Below are 17,605 nucleotides of genomic sequence, written 5' to 3'. Positions count from 1 at the left end.
AGCAGCTGTTTGCCATCCACGACACTGGTTTGAATTAGTTAATGGATATTAAGGAGTACCACGGTGTATTTTTATGCCTAGCAGCTCTATTTTAGGCCTAGTTTCTGTAAATCTGCTGTTAGGAATTAGAGAGCCTTCCCAAGGATTTGAGAGTTAAAGTTATAATAAGATGCTAGAATATCTGTTTTCAAGAAAGATCAACATTTAAATGTTTGTGTTCAATCTAGTCTGAAATGCAAAAGAGAAATGATTTTGAAATATTAATAGAATGGAATTTCTTCAGAATTTTGCTTCATGAGATGTTTTGGCATTCTTTGTGAAATGTTAGATATCAAAATATCAGGAGATGAAAGCATATGACAGTTGTAATAAATAAGTTGTATAGTAAGGAAAGTTGCTCCTTAGAACTGACTGAAACATGATCTTTTCTAGAAGGAGTATCATGTCAAATTACAATACAAACACGAGATAATTTGATCATTTAGACACGTGAAATGGTAACCTGAGCCTTAAGATAACAAAGACTTTCACCTACACTCAGGAGATATAAATGCATCTGGTAGAATGAAAAGAAGTACGGTTGGGGAAGAAAAGAAGGAGCAGGTGTATTTATTTTTAAGAGACCTTCAGAATTAGACTACATGGAGACAAGTAGCAGTTTTTACCTAGTTTAATAGATTTGAGTAAACAAAGCAAAGGCAGACAAATATCTTGCTGCACCATTTTTGCTTTGCTGATGGTTCCATTTATTTTCATTTAATACATCCGCTAAACCCCGTGTCTTGCACTGATTGTTCGAGCAATGCGACGTACCTATTCTTTTTGTATTTCTTAACATTTAGCATGTGAGACGCTGAAACCACTAGTGACAGGAATTTGTTACTTAAGGAAAATGGAAACGGTTTATAGGCAGTAGGAAATGCTGTGGGAGCCTCAGCATTTTGAATATCAGCTATGCCATCTTCACTGCTTCTTTCCATAGAAGCATTTCTCTGCATCTGGGAGAAACCCAGCCTCGGCAGTTTGAGGCGCACATCTGTACCACCAAGCAAGTGGAAGCCCTCTTAAACACTCGGGTTTGAAACACAGCGTTTACATGCTTAGCAAGATGACTTCTTACACACTTGCGCTGTCATTTTACCATGTACCCATGAGCATTAAGTTAGCGTGAAACTCCCTTCCCGTAAATACAACAGCTGTAAATGAAATGTGCTGTGGCAGAACCAGTGGCAGTGCATTTCAGAGTGTTATCAGCACTGGATCGCAAAGCACTGCTTTGCCTACCGCTGCTGTCACCAGCCTTAGCCCTTTTAGGCAGCATTACATAATGGCAAAGTATTTTTCAGGAGGAGAAAAAAAATTAAAACCCTCCTTATGGTTTTAATCTCCCTCTTTTATTTTGTCTATGGTTTAAAGCTGTGTCAGGTGTACATCAAAAACACCCCCTTCCCGGGGTATTTCATTTACTATTTCATTTAATAATGGAAATGTACTTCCATCTAGCTAGGATGGGAAAGGATTAAATAAAAAACACTGTTCTAAAATCAAGTAGCGTAAGTCTAGCCTGTCTCTGGGCTCTGCAAACGAAGTAGCCATGGAAGGGCTTGTTATTAGTCTACAATATCAAAACTGATAAACTATTAGTGTTTTGTCAGGCATAATATATGCTAAACATTTTCCTCTGCAGATTGCCTCAACGAGAGCTGTGACTGTTTTTAGACACATCTGGCACTGCGGATTTTTTTCCAGCCTGCATTTCAGTGATTTAAAGGGCCCTGGCTGGTCAGAAGGATGTCAGCTGTTTGGTTTAAAATACTGTTATAAGACTGAGTAAGATTTAAAGAGGCAGTAGGTAAATTCTGGCCTTGCTGAAGCTAGTGAGAGAATGGCCATTGAGTTTAATGGCTTCGTGATTTCTCTGTACGGCTTTTTCATTCATTCTAGTTCTTAGTAAGTTTTCCATTTCCCGAAATTGCCCTTTCTTTTCCATTCAGCTTCTCCCACTTTGAGTATTAGCTCTAGGAGTGAGTGCTGAGATAAAACACCAAACCCTTTATTTACATGAATGCCATTGCTACAGCTCACTTCTGTGGCGCTTCTGTAAGACAATAATGATAATGGGTGCGGGCATATAAAAATAGTAAATGCAGGTATTCGTTTATAAAAAAGATGTTCTTAATAGACTCTTCTGGCTGTGCCTCGAAATGGGCTGTGTGACCAGTGATGAATCTCAGGACCTCTGTGGTGTAGAGACGCTATTCTGCTCTGTATGGAAAGAAATAGCAGGGCAAGCTCTGCGCTCGCATTGTGTTCGGTCACACGAAAACACATCGATATGTAGAGGCGGGGGCAGCCACGGGGTCTGAAGAGAAGGGTTTGATGGGAGATGGACATCACAAGGCAAGCAGAGCCCGTCTGCAGTTGGCTTATTTCAGGAGGCAGAGCCTGAGCTGGGCCCATGGAGGAGTCACTTCATGGACATTGTGCTTCTGGAAGTTCGCAGTCATCACACAAGGAGAGGTGACGGCTCTGTAACGGTGTCTTCAGTGCGATGTGCGCCCTGGAGGGGTCCCTTGCAGCTCCTGAGGCTACTGATAGGCACCAAGTATGTTCTGCAGCGTTGGGTGGTCTCCTCTCTGCATCTCAGAGACCAGTTATTGCCTGACAGACCTTTGGCATTTGAGTAATAGACAAAAAGCTTAAATTTGTACGGCGAGATTGGACCCTTTTGTTGCAAAACCAAGAACAGGCAAAGGTTTTGGCTTTGTCCTGCCATTGTACAGTTTCATGAGAGATGGGAAAAAAAGTGTATCTTTGGTAAATTAGGTGAAAGAATATACCAGGTTTTGCTGCAGTGGCATTTTATGTTGTTTTACCATAACTACACTTAAAATGGGGAACAGTAAGGGTTATCTTTCCAGCTTCAGGCATGGGAAAGGAAACATATTGAACTCCTGATTACAGAGTAGGAATTTCTAACTCATAGTCTGCTGAAAACCCATCCTCTGAGCAGCCACAAAAGATTTTAACAATAGAGCTAGGCAGATACAGAAAGCAAAGTTGTAAACTGTGTGGACCCATTACCATCACAGTTTTACAATGCAGCACTCAGGGGAGACAGGTGAGTAAAAATAGAGGCAAACTGAGCAGGATTCCTCCCTCCGCAAGTGAGGTGCTTTGCTTTCTACAGAGGAGTGATCACAGTTTTGCAACATGTCAATAAAATGTATTTACTTTTCTGAACAGCCTGAACAAAAGCAGTGAAAAGCGTGGCTGCAACGATGCTTTTAGCCAACAATGGGCATATCTCTTGAGTAGTCACAGGCCATTCAGGGTCATGTTCTGGTAACTAAAATAACCAAGATCTGCACAAGGGATTTGCCAGGCACGTGATTCAAGAAGCATTCAAAATACCATATATAGGAGTTATGTATTTTTATTTCAGTCCCCTATTTTCTTGCACACACTTCCCCCAAATTCTGCGCTCTTTCTTCAGTTTCCTGGATGAATTCTCTCGGGCGGTATGTTTTTACAAGCACAGATGCTACCTTGGAAAAAAAGAAAGGAGGGATGGGAGCCAAATGGGTGTCATACTCCTCCAGAAAAAAAAAAAAAAGAAAAAAAAAAAGACCGCTTTTAGTAATCAAAACTGAATATAAAGTTAGCGCAAAACTAGGGCTGTGAAACCTTCAGGTTGTCAAAAGGATTGAAGGAAATGTCTTGTGGCCAAAATGATGTCCCTGACCTACTTGTCCACGCTCTCACGTACCTGGGTAGCCTTACCATCTCCGTGCCTCCTCTCAAACCTGTCTGACAGTTTTGCCATTCATACTTGCTTTCAGTTGTAATTTTTTTTAGTTTGTTTGAAGTGTGCAACCAAAAAGTAAATTCTCATAGCGTCATGCTGGCAGGCCTGAATGTAAGTCGGAGACCTTTTCAAATACTGTTTCTTGCCGTCCATTGATCTCCACAGAAAATAATCCATTCAGACCCGGAGTTCCTCTTGGAAATTAGGGGACAGCCTGGTAATTGGGTGAGGGTGCACTTTTATTTGCAGCAGTTTCTCAAAATGAAGCTCCTGTTTTGTCTCATTGATCGCCTGCCCAATCTTTCTGCCAGTAAAAGCCACTCGCATGGCTGAAGAGACAGGGTGAGGCCTGTTGGAAAAGGCAGCTTCGTGTTACATAAGATGTGGGTGTTCCTCTGATTCGGATGAGGTGAACACAGATGATAAGTGCATCTCCACACAGACATGGAAAGGTACAGCCCTTCAGAGCCGTACAGCAGTTGCAGCCGGCCACAGCCTGCCCTAGTGTGAGCCATGTGCCAGCCAGCCAGAGTCCCACTGGGCACTGAGAGCACTTGCGTGCCGTTTCTCCCATTTCACCATCCCCACGGAGGAAAAGGTACGTCCTAGGTGGGCAGAGCTGCACTGGCAACCAGAATCCTCGTTCTCTGGATGGGCAGCGACAACTCAGCCCTCCCAAGCCCCCTCCCCGCACACCCATGGCTGGGAGACATCATTAGTCACGTGACTGTCCCCTGGGGCAGTGCCAGCAAAACGATCTTGCTCCTTCCACACATCAATATTCTTGACACTTGTCTTAAAACTTAGGTCATGCATATCCATCTACTCTTGGAAAAGTGTCAGAAGGGTACAAATATCCCTGCGCTATTTTTAGGGCCATATCAAAAGTATTTATCAGCTTTCTGGCACCTCATCCCATTTGTCATATTTGATGCTATCTACCAGTCGGCAGGGGAGGAGGATGAAGTCCTTTAGAAACGCAGCAGCAGATGGGTGAAACTCCATAAGCTAAGACCGCAGTGGTGGTTAAAGGTGACTCCCGGGGGTGTCTGTGCCTGTTGTCACAGTCGGGAAGCACCTGTCGCAGTCCCCCAACAGCAGGTGGAGCAGGGGCTCGAGGGAGTGGCTCGTCCTCACCTCGACGTTTGCCCACCCACGGGGTAGCAGGGATGAGGAGGAGGTCTGTTCGCAGCCATGGAGCAGAGCTGAGCTACGGGAGAGGAAGACAGCTGATGTGTGGTGACTCTGCCACGCGCTCTGCATGCCATCAGCACTCCCACGCCACCCGGTGACGCCGAAAGGCCTCTTCCTTCAGCTTACACTCCCAGCACAAATGGGTACGAGGACGGGGCTCAATCTGTGTATTGTATATAATTCATACTAGTCACACTAGGTGCTATGTGAGAGGTGTCGAGCCTCTTTTTTTCCATACACCCGTTGCCAATGGGAAGCTCTTTCAGCTCCTCCGTAACGCATACCTTGAGGCCACGCATCAGGCGGCTCTTTTACGTGCAGGTAACGTGTTCGGCTGCCTTGTGCCAGAAAATGGGGATGTTTTCCTAGCACTGCTGGTTTTTAGAAGGCAATGTATTCAGGTTGAAACTTTGCCCACATTCCATCTGCTTCAGCCTTATCTTTCTTTGACAAGAAAGCTGAATATATAATGTCCACTTGGCTTTCCTGGCGTTACATAAGGTGGTGGTTTTGTGTTAGGTTTGCACTTTCGGAGCTCCCCAGCAGCTCTTGCAACAAGCTCCTGCTCTTGTTTTCAAGTGAAAGACCAGTGACAAAAATCAATACCGTCTTCATAGCTATGACCCACAGCCTTTTTTTAGGATGACCACAAGCTTCCATCATATGTCTGAGGCCTATTTGCAAATATTGATTTGTATTACAGATTATCTGGAGCCATTTCATATGAAATCTTAAGGTCTTGCAGTTTTGCTCTCCACGCTCTGGTTTTGGTATCGAAGGTACAGCTATAAATCAAAAGACCTGCCCATAGACACTATAGATAGCCGAGGGTGCCAAGGTATGAAAATAAGATGTTTCCGGGGTTTTTAAGCTTCTTAAGGAGGATGGTTTGCAGAAAGGTCCGATTGAGTGCGAGCACTGCTTTGGAGTCGCAGCAGACTGTTTACTCGAAGAGGGGGGAAGAAAAGTGGAACCTTCATATGCAAATGTATGGCATTTGGAAATGTCATATAGCCGCATGTACATATAAATAAGCCACTCTCCCAGTGCTGCACTAGCAAGGCTGCTTTGATAGAGAAATTGCATAGCAGTACACAAAGCAGAAACAGCAGGACACCACTCAGGCAAGTTCGGGGAGTTTTGTTCCTTTATCAGCACTTAACTAAGTTAACCAATACTGCTGTGTCCATGCGTGTTAGACCAGGGTGGGCTGTGAATAGCTGCTGTTTGGTTTTGCTGCTAGGCATGTGTTTGTACATGCTGCACGGGGCTGTGCAGTAGGGACGGTGGGCTGGCTCCTGTGCCCCAGAAGATAGCGCTGAACATAGAGATGCTTCCTATGTCAGCATCCCTCATAGCCACCCTCTGCTTCGTTCTGTGGATCCGTGCCTGCTTCCTCTGAAGGAGCCACAGTTTGGTAATTTGAAGCATCATCTTCTGCTGCTAGCATCCTCATACTGGGATGGGAGTTCCATCTCTGTTTAACCTGATGTTAAAGAGTAAATTGAGGCTCTCAGATATGCTTTTTCAGAGGGGAGGACATAGAGAGGAGTCTTGGTCAGGTTCCCACTGTCCATTTTTGACCACCTCCAGCATTGGCACTGATGGGTAGCTCGAGGAGAGGTGGATGGGAAGGAAAGCGAGCTGTCAGCCGAGCTGTTGGGAGGAATTTCTCACAGAGGGGTGACACCCGCTCCGCTCGTGCTGTGCTGCGTGTGATGGATACAGCATTCTCCCCTCTGCCTTCCGGCACGCAGGCTAATTGGAGGGAACCTCACAAATCTCTAAACTGACATCAGCTTTTTTTCATCACAGAATTACAATAATAATAATAAGGTTAACTCATCCTCTAAGGACTCTGTCATGAGCTGCCTAAGGAGATCATGCGCAAGGAGAAAAACTATGACTTTATTCCTTGACACGGCTGGTTTCTGAAGGGGGAGGGAGCCGCTCCCACGGGGCTGGTGGTGTCTCTCTTAGACAGGGGGATCTGAGCAAAGGGAACGTCAGCGGCATGCCAAAAACAAAGGCTAGCTGAGTTAGCACAAAGAGGGATTTAATCTATTCTAGGAATGGGGTTAACGCAGATTTATGCAATCCTGGCACAAAAGAAGGAAGCACAAACTGTAAGGGCCCCTTCACCCAGGGCTTTGATAAATCCACAATACTGCCCCACGTCATTAAATCATATCCACAGAAATGATCACAGGCCACGAGACAGGCCCCTGTGGTGGTGGTCTTAAAGAGCTCCGGCTGTGCAGTTTATCCACAGAAGTATTGAGAGGTGACTTGGTGGCAGCTAACACAGGGACAATACGGGGAGCTGAAGACCTTTCTAGTTTACTGGACTGGAAAGCAAGCAGGTGCCATTCGCACGCAGCGATGAACCACTCCGTGAAGGTGCTGAAGGAAGAGGTCAGTGCATCCCCTCCTGATGGCCTCAGATCAAGTGTGGAGGCCTCTGCTTTAAACAGCAGTGAGCACTGCTTTTACCCACAGCCTCGGTGAGGGTTGGTGGGTGAAATGTGGTGGGGGGAAGCAGAGGAGGTCAGTCAAGGTGAGACAACAGCCTGCTTTACCTCCTGACTGAAACTGTCACCCCAGGGAGGAGCCGCGTCTAATGTGAGCACCTGAACACTGAGAAAATGCTGGTTTGGAGCAACACATTAGCCCACGTGGCATTTCTCTCTTTTCTCTTTCAGCTTGGCTAATATTGCCAGGTGTTCCTATTCAGATGTCTGAGCAGTGGTTGCTAGCGTGCACTTGTATTGTTGTGCTGTTTGGGGGTTGTATTGCGCCTTGTATTGCAGTAGCTACCTGGTAGCACCTACTCGTGTGTGTAGGGGCCTCGGCTGCTAGGGGTCTGTGCAGTCTCCAGGGTGAGGCATCTGTGCCTAGCCAGTGAGTACCGTTGGACTGTGGCCACTGAAAAAACAAATGAGAGTTAAAAAGATAAGGTTATCAGTTTTCAGTAGACAAATGGTCTTTTTATGTACAGGAAAATGATGAACAAGTCGCCTAATTTCAAGCAGTCTTTTCAAATAAGGAAGATACATTCACAGATGATGTAAATAAAAGTACTTCTCAATCTCCAAAGTTCAGAGATAGCTTTAACATATATAGCATAGCCCACATATATATGCTGACAAGCTGGAAGTATTTTCTTCTCCATTTGAACATCTGGGGATTATTAGTGTCTTAATTCATTGGTTTCTATTATTAATTATGGCAGCAGGCTGAATAATTACAATACATTGCTGCAAAAGACAGAGCACAATATTTTTTTTCCAAGTACACTAGGACATCTTGCCATCATCTCAAATACAAAAAGCACTAGATTATTTTTAAAAAGGGAAGTGGATGTTATCATATTCCAGGGAACTCATTTGCATAGGGGCATTTAAAATTAATAAATTACTGTGTTGAGCAAGCCTATTCTGTGCCTGAGAAAAGAAGCGAATGTAATTTAATTCACAAAGTTCCATTTCTTTTTTTCCTCTTGGTAAAGTAGCTAATATGGGGATGATATTTTTTGTGCAGTTTATGTCAAAAGACTAGCTTGAAATTCGTACTTGGAGTGGCTGCAGGATGAATTCAGGCTAGGGCTGCAGCATAGTGGTGCCAGACGTTGTCAGCTGACATTTGGTGTCTCACTTGCCACTAGCTCTCAGGGAGGGTGGGCTGGTGAGCTCCCACTTGAGCGGCAGCAGGCACTTCCTTCTGAATTCTCACTCCAACGCCCACCCAAACAGTGATTTTCAGGCGAGTTGCTTGTGCACATTTTCTTCATCATAAAGAGATGCTCTATATTCGTAAGATCAAGAACAAGGTTTTAAAAGAAGGGAACATACTGTGTCAAGATAATTAATAGGTCAGATCTGAGCAGCCGTTAATGACGAGGTATGGCTGTGGTGGTGGACAGCAGCGTGGCTGTTGGCAGCTTTGTCAAGGGCAGGGTGTCTGGAGCTGTTGAGCAAAGACTTGGGAGAAATCTCTTTTCTCTCATCAGAGCCGGGTCTGAGCTGGGATTTATCAGCGTGTTTCTTCATTACGAGTAAGCAGGAAGCCTGCTTAAGGACTTCATCCTCATAAGTTGCTGTGGGACTTCAATTCTTGTTAGATGCTCTTAGAGAGGGGGAAGTACCAGGAAACCTGCTAAAGCAATTCTTTACTTTCAGAGGGAGCAACACCATTACCACCCCATTCCTCTTGACTCTGCAGAGGGACCTTCAAACCTCTGCAGAGGCTGCAAACATTGCTGGGCTGAAGAAGCTCCCTCTTTCCCCAAAAGAGCAGCAGTTGCTGGCTCTGTGAAGACTGCAGATGAGTAGCAGAGACTGTCCCTAGGGTCATCCACAGGATTCAGATTCCCACCCCTAGTCAATCACTGAAGCTCTTCCACAAAACTCAGGTCATCCTCTGCCTTTGCTCCGCAGGTTGATACTCTGTGGACCTTTATTTTGATTTCAAGTAAGAATTGCCACACCAAGTCTCTACCATGCAGAGCAGAAGAGCTTTGTTAAGCAAGTTCCCAATGCTATGCTCTGCAGCATATCTTTGGGAGAGCTGCCGAGGAGGTAAAAGGAGCGCAGGTGTCTCCAAAAGGGGTTGAGAAGGTTAAGGACATACGTTTGACCCAAGAATCGCTTTCCCCCTTCATAAATCCTCTGAAAATGTGATGTGTAAGGAGTCACTACCTCAATATCAGCGAGAGCTTTTGGCTGCAAATTTGACTGACCTCAGCAGTACTAAAAGATTAAATTATTATGTAAGTCAATTCTCCTTAAGCACTGTTTCCAATGAGATAGGTGTCAAAATAGCTTTCATTGCACATCGTTCAGCATCCCATCCCTTATTTGATGAAATACATGCATGTATTATATATATTTGCAGTACCTCCCTCAGTCCAGTGATGACTGTACACAAGGTATTAACACTGTACATGAGCCAATATTTTCTCATATGGGCAGTTGTTATTTCCATGAGCTCCAACATTGCATGCTGTACACCAGTGAAAATGCTAACGTGAATTTACAAGCTGTGACCCTCTACTTTGCTCGCCTGAAATCACCTAGAAAGTCTCACTGATTCAAATGTAAAGAACGACAGAATTATCAGCCCTGCAGAACTGATTGTTAAGTGCCTGGCAGTCAATTTTTGGACATAAGATTCCTATTTTTGCCTAGATTTTTATCTAATTTCTCCAAAGTGGATCGCAAGAACTTATGTCTGGAAAGAATTTTCTGGGCACTCCAGGCAGTACTTCATATAATCCTCATCAAGGGCACTAACGGATTTATCTGTTCGTCAGCAGAGCTACTCCACATGTTCAGTTGTGTGACAGAAGCTCCACACTAGCTCATATGGGAGCTGGAGGCCGGTGAGGGCTGCCCGGAGAAGAGTCTGGCTGCGTTGTTCTCATCACTTGCAGAGTTGGGTCCTCCAGCCAGGCAGACTGTTTCAGCTTTTGAATTTCAGCCTTCGCTTGAGATATTTACCTGAGAATCCTAGTGGTGCACACTCAGCTTCCAAAAAATTTGAAGTAAAGGCATAGCTAAATCAGAAATTAAAATAAAAAGAATACAAAATATATTTGAAATAATTCTTCCACTGCTTGTTAATGGAGGAGAGGAACAGTCATAGATATTAAGGAATTTAGACAAGATAGCTTTAAACAATTTATTTAACATTTCAGAAGATAATCCATCAGCAAAAGCAAGATCACTGAATGGGTGATTAGTCACACTGGATAACTTTCCAGGATCCAATTTCTTACCCCAGCAAAATAGCTTATTGTCTTGGCATCTCCCTGCCATCCGCAGGAAGGTTGGAGAGCAAGTGTTCAACTGGGAGACTCTTCTAGTAGGCAAGATGATAAGCTGTTTCAGTCTACACAAAGTAGCATCTGGCCTCAATGCATTTGAAACTAATCTGTTTTGACTAGTATATCTTATATGATAGGCTATCATGTCATGTTCTGGCACCAACAAAAGATGTGAACAATATGAAATGTCGTGTTAGGCTAAAGATGCAAAAAATGTTGCAGAAATGCAAAAGATGTTGGCTTATCAAAGTGACGTTTTCTATCAGAAGAATGTTTCAAGAAAAAGGTTTCTGAATACAGTTGATCTGGAGGGTGAGGGTGGATTTCTTTTTAACATAAAAAGGGGAAGCATTGTGAGAAATGTGGCAGGAATTACATTTGTCCAGAGATAGGAGAGGCTGACCCAGTCAGTCCAATTTTTATCTTTAGGCTTTACAGCTTCTGTCTTCTAACCACCACAAAAAGGTACAAGTCTGTCTTTTTGGTGCAAATAAAACTTTCACACGTAGTTGCCAATAACAATGCAGCAAGTCTAATGATTGAAGAGGAGCTACTGAATTTAACTTCACTGAAACCTGACTAACTTTGAATTTGGTCTGTATTGTTGCTCTGTGAATACGGATCTGCTGTGCTTGGAAAAAAGTGGGTAACTTTGTATTTAAGCTTTGCTCTCTGTAGGTGTAAGGTTGGGGTGGTAGAAGGGCTCCCTAGTTTGGTGATACTGCAGTCTGATTAGTGAGGATTGCCTCCAGTACTGAATTTATAAATAATCCAAAATCATAATAAGGGGGGAAGTCTTAATTTATTTAATTTAGTTTTACTTTTTTGAACTTTGTACAGTTCTTATTTGATTCATAATTTAAAAATGTTTTTTATTCATATCCTCTCTTTTTAGAAATTTTTTATAGTTCTTGTTTCATAGCAATGTAAACTCCATGATGCATTCATGATAGTGTCTCATCAATGACTGGATTACTGAAAAGTGCTCAGATCCTTCAGGAATGAGAGCAGTCAGTTTTAACATGACGGAACTTTTGAAGCACATCTTGGTGTTTGGGTATCTGATCAATCTGAAAATCTGAAAGATGTTTTGTGTAATGAGAAAAATAACCTGTTTTGAGGCAGGGGAATTATTTTGGGTGAATTTAAAATGTGCCTGAAGAGGGGGGAACTTCTTTGCATGAAGTAAATGATGCTTTCGTTGTGGTCTGTCATTCAAACGACCAAAATAAGTATTACATAAGTTGTGGCACCTGATGAGATGCATCCCAGAGTCCTGAGGGAGCTGGCTGATGTAATTGCCAAGCCACTTTCCATATCTGAGAAGTCATGGCAGTCAGGTGAAGTCCCTGGTGACTGGAAAAAGGGAAACATTGCACTCATTTTTAAAAAGGGTAGAAAGGATGACCCTGGGAACTACTGAGCTGTCAGCCTCACCTCTGCCTGGGAAGACCATGGAACAGATCCTCCTAGAAGCTATGCTGAGGCACGTGGAGGACAGGGAGGTGATTCAAGACAAACAAGGGCAAGTCCTGCCAGACCAACCTGGTGGCCTTCTATGATGGAGTGACTACATCAGTGGACAAGGGAAAAGCTATGGATGTTGTCTATCTGGACTTCTTGTAATGCCTGTGACACAGTCCCCCACAACATCCTTCTCTCTAAATTGGAGAGGAATGGATTTGATGAGTGGACTATTTGGTGGATGAGGAATTGGTTGGATGGTTGCATCCAGAGGGTAGTGGTCAACGGCTCAATGTCCAGATCGAGATCAGTAACAAGTGGTGTCCCTCAGGGGTCCGTATTGGGACCAGTAATATCTTCATCAATGACATAGTGGAATCGAGTGCACCCTCAGCAGCTTTGCAGACAACACCAAGCTGAGTGGTGCGGTTGACACGTCTGAGGGACAGGATGCCATCCAGAGGGACCTGGACAAGCTTCAGAAGTGGGCATGTGTGAACCTCATGAGGTTTATGGGAAGCAAGGTGCTGCACCTGGGTCGGGGTAACCCCCGTTATCAACAACAGGGGGATGAGTGCAGCCCTGCAAAGAACGACTTGGGGGTACTGGTGGATGAAAAGCTGGACATGAGCTGGCCAACCATATCCTGGGCTTCATCAAAAGCAGCATGGCCAGCAGGTCAAGGGAGGGAATTCTGCCCCTCTGCTCCGCTCCGGTGAGACCCCACCTGCAGTGCTGCATCCAGCTCTGGAGTCCTCACCATGGCAAAGACATAGACCTGCTGGAGCAGGTCCAGAGGAGGGCCACAAAAATGATGAGAGTGCTGGAGCATCTCTCCTATGAAGAAAGGCAAGAGAGAGTTGGGGTTCTTCAACCTGGAGAAGAGAAGGCTCCGGGGAGATCTTCCTTTCTGCAGACCTTATTGTACTTAAAGGGGGCCTATAAGAAAGATGACGACAAGCTTTTTAGCAGGGCCTGTTGTGACAGGACAAGGGGTAATGGTTTTAAACTGAAAGAGGGTTGATTTAGACTAGATATAAGGAGGAAATTCTTTACAATGAAGGTGGTGAAACACAACTCTAGGTTGCCCAGAGAGATGGTAGATGCCCCATCCCTGACAACGTTCAAGGTCAAGTTGGACGGGGCTCTGAGCAACCTGATCTAGTTGAAGATGTCCCTGCTCACTGCAGGGGGGTTGGACTAGCTGACCTTTAAAGGTCCCTTCTAACCTAAAGTATTATATGATTCTGTGATTCTATGAAAATGCAGATCAAAATAAATACAAGTTTTTTCCCCCTTTCTGCCTTTATGCCAACTCTTTTAGGAGTCATCAGCAAAATGAGGGACTACAGACAATTCATGTCTAAGTTTTGTGGTTTCTTTGAAGCCAGATGACAAGTGTTCCCATATGAAGTGTTTATCCTATGAAGTGCTAGCAAAGCTTGGGCCATCTCATTTTTGATTCAGTAAAGCATTTTCCATCATAACGTTACACTTAGAGGTGTAATTACAAGTTCTGCAGGATCCTAGATTTACTTTCAAGTATGCTAGAGTCCTTTTTAAAGAAAATATGGTTTCTGCCCACATGATTGCAGGAGGAGGAGAAATCATTCCTCTTTTTATCAGCCCTACAGCCTACACACAGTGAGAGCATCTGCAAGTCTGGGAGAGGTCCTGGTCCCCGGTTTAAGTCTTAGCGCATTAGTCTGTGCTGAAAGTAACAATTTCCCTCACCATCTTGAAGCATGTCTTTGGAAGAAACAGGAAACCAAATGGTACCCTACTGTTTTAGCAACAGTGCTGGCTCATCTGAGAGGGCTGGTTGGTGGTGGCGCACGGACATCACTGAGGTGTCTTGGTACCTGAGAAGGAAGGATTGGACTTACAAGCACACACACACACACAGAGCAGTCTCCTGTTCTTCAGAAAGGAAGCAAACTCCCAGTAACGGAAGATTTGAAGAAAACAGCATAATACTTTCCACAATAGAAAAAAATGAGTATTAATAAGGATCCTCTATTTCTTGCTGCAGTTTTCAGGGCAGACATATATTTGAATGTGGACCATAGCAGAGGTCCAGCACACCCAGAAGCCATCAGGCAAGATGATCATTACATATGTACGGAGGCCAACAAGTCCCGAGCACATGAGGATCTACCTGTGTGCATTGGGCATAGCTGGCATATGTCACACGCATTTTTTCTGTTCCATGAAGATTTCCAGGTGGAAAAAAGAAACACAGATGAAGTCCTGGGGGGATAACTCTCTCTGTGTATATATTTCACATGCTGGTAGCCAGTGCCTCACCTCTAGAGGGTGATAGGTAGCCAAAAATGTTTAGTGCCAGACCAAATGGACTTTCTACTCCCACTTCTTTCCAGTAGCAGAAATTCCTGGGCAAACTGTCAAAGGAGGTTATGCCATGCCTATAGCATGCCTCCTGTCATCCTGTCCTGTCTGTGCCATCCCAGAGACAGCTGTCAGCCCCACGCACACGAACCGTCACTGCACCATGACTGGCAACGTCGCACAGGTATCCCAGTGTAAGCAGGGGACCAGGAGAAGCAGACAGGTTTGTGTTCAACACACGTGCATTAAAAAAGATGCAGTAATGGTCCATAGTGCAGAGGTCCTGAAAGTCCTAACGACGAAAGAGAAGTTAAAGCTGTCTGTAGGGCTGTAGAAGTTGCCCCGTCATTCTCATTTGCTGGGGGCTTTTCCTCGCCTGTTTTAACATAAGAACAATATGACCAACTTTATTAGTGCAAGTTGTTAGAGACTCTTAAAACTCTCCTTGGGCAGCAGCGATAGGAAAGAGATTCATTATGAAAATCTGAATCTTGGATCTGCCGCACACACTTTTCCCAAAGGTGGGGTAACGCCTAAGCGTACCTACTGCTGGCACGGCTGGCTTGGGGGCAGAACACAAACTGCAGTTGTTCCATAACACTGGGGGACTTCCTTTGGAAGATACAAATGCTCCAACTTATTTGTGTGCAAACTACATTTCCTCAGACATCTCTCATGAGATTTTTTTCCTTCTGTTTTTAATTAATTGTGACTAGATGATATTATCACAGAAAAAGGATTTTTACCATTGGAGATATCATAAGTATCCATTGGTTAGATGGAAGAATTTGCCAAAACTACCCAGATTAATTAAAACCTTGGTGGCCTACAAAATTCATGTGATTTATTGCAAGTAACACTCTGCATTTCAGCCCACAATGTGAATGTCGAGCACATAACCTGTTTCAAAGCTAAATGAAGCCTCCGTTTTCGTGGCTACGTGGAGGGAAGTATTCCAGGATTTGCAATCTCAGTGACAATTTAACAGCTGCAGAAGCAGAATCACAGAATCACAGAATCAATCAGGTTGGAAGAGACCTCAGGGATCATCGAGTCCAACCGTTGCCCTTACACCACCCTGTCAACTAGACCATGGCATTAAGTGCCATGTCCAGTCTTTTCTTAAACACATACAGAGATGGTGACTCCACCACCCCCCTGGGCAGCTCGTTCCAATGTCTCATGACCCTTTTTGAGAAGAAATTCTTCCTAATGTCCAACCTGAACCTCACCTGGCGAAGCTTGAGGCAGGCACAGAAAGTCAGACTAGTTTAAAGGTACCTGTGCTATGGGACGGGGAGGAGGCCAGTGGGCTCTGGGGCATGGGCGTGCAGCACTGATGAGAAACTTCAGCTCTGGACTCCTGCTCCTCTACTTCAGCCATGGAATTATCTTTCTGAATATGTTGTATTGAATGACCAAATGTGGTGTAATGGTACATTACATGCAAATGTCCGAGTCTTCCTCCTAGCCTTGCCAGGGTGCGAGGGGACAGTCTGTAGAGGATAACAGAAATGATGAGGCATTTTTCATGTGCTATTCTGTAACCAGTTTTTGAATAGTCAAATTATTTTTTTCTCGTGCCACGTATGCTGTAACCTGACAGGAATAAAATGTGCAAACCCTTGCTCTTGCTTCCCATAAGCAACATCTTTCACATCTTGTTCTTCTGATTTTCCTTTCTTTTGTATGTTGAGTTCTTTCCATCGTTTCACCTTACCCTGCATTGTCAGGTTAATGTTCCCTTCACCTGTGTTCACAGAGAATGCAAATAAACTGGAAGAAAGTGCAAGAGGGATCTACATCCCTTGTCCAGAGCATTACAATGGCTTCTGCATGCACGGCAAGTGTGAGCACTCCACTAACATGCTGGAACCGTCTTGCAGGTAACCCTTCTCCTACCAAGGATGAAAGGCTACACACATGAAAACACTGACTTACAAAAACACTTAATGTAGATAAACTGTGGAAAATAATGGTAACCATGGCCCTTTATACTACAAAACCTATCAGACTTTAATTATTCAACAAAGTCCCCGTTTTATGTGGCAGAAGTGTATTGAGTTATGCACAGTGTAAAAACATTCAGTAACCTTCAGTTATATTTAGATATATTTTAAAAAGCACTCCACAAAGTGCTCAGGTAGCCTCCTCAGTCTGAAGGAGAGGAGTGCCACCAGGGATGCGTCCTGGCTGTGGCAGGAGTGATGCTTGTGGGGCAGCAAGCTGGGGCGAAGGTGGCTCCTTCGTGCAGGAGGTGGCTTTGGAGGAGGTTAGGGCAGGGAGGGGTAATGGTGACAGCACGTGTATCTGCAGTGAATGCCTCCATGCACAGCTGGGGATATTGCTTCTGAAGTCCAACCAGCTGTCTGGTGGCAAGGAAGAGGGCTATTATGCATAAAGTGGCATTTTCCTGGGACGTTGGACTGGGCGAGCAAAGATACAGACCAGGCTTATCCCCCAGAGCAGATCCTCAAGCCAGCTTCTCCCAGCTCCCGCAAACAGCCAGGGCACGTTTTGCACTTTGCAGCTGCTGCATTTTAGGTTCTCCATTCAGCTGGCAAATGTCCTTTCCTCAAGCTGCTTGCTGCTGTGGGAGTGCAGGGGAGGAAAGGGGTGGAAGCTCAAGGCTTAACCCATCAGGGTTAGGGCCCCACTAACGCTTCGGAGAGGAGCCCAAGCAACCTGTGGTTGCTGCTGCCATTGACCTGGGTTTTCATATCTTACTGCTTGGGCTTTTTAGAGGCAAGAGCTGCCATGGGAAAACCACAGTCTGTTCCCCAAAATCACAGAGGGGAGATGTCAGGCTGCAGGATGGGAACTGGTGAGCAGCGCAGCAGGCAGCATTGGGGTGGATGGTTGCAGCATCAACAGAGGGGTTTTTTATAGCAGCCAGACAAAATGTTAATGATGTATGCACTTGCAGGAACATCTAATCACATTTCTATGGAGCTTGGATGATTGCT

General features: G+C 44.6%; 1 protein-coding gene across 1 annotated transcript in view; it reads left to right on the top strand.

The window, feature by feature from the left end:
- Positions 1-17,605, top strand: part of TMEFF2 (transmembrane protein with EGF like and two follistatin like domains 2) — a 138,132-nt gene that overhangs the window by 114,139 nt on the left and 6,388 nt on the right. Inside the window, exon 8 of the mRNA XM_068407940.1 lies at positions 16,402-16,525. Coding sequence (XP_068264041.1) covers positions 16,402-16,525 — 124 coding nt within the window. The remainder of the gene's footprint in view (positions 1-16,401; positions 16,526-17,605) is intronic.

Source organism: Nyctibius grandis, chromosome 9, assembly GCF_013368605.1.
Source record: "Nyctibius grandis isolate bNycGra1 chromosome 9, bNycGra1.pri, whole genome shotgun sequence".
NCBI classification, from domain to species: Eukaryota; Metazoa; Chordata; class Aves; order Nyctibiiformes; family Nyctibiidae; genus Nyctibius; species Nyctibius grandis.
This window is presented reverse-complemented; position numbering and strand designations above follow the sequence as displayed.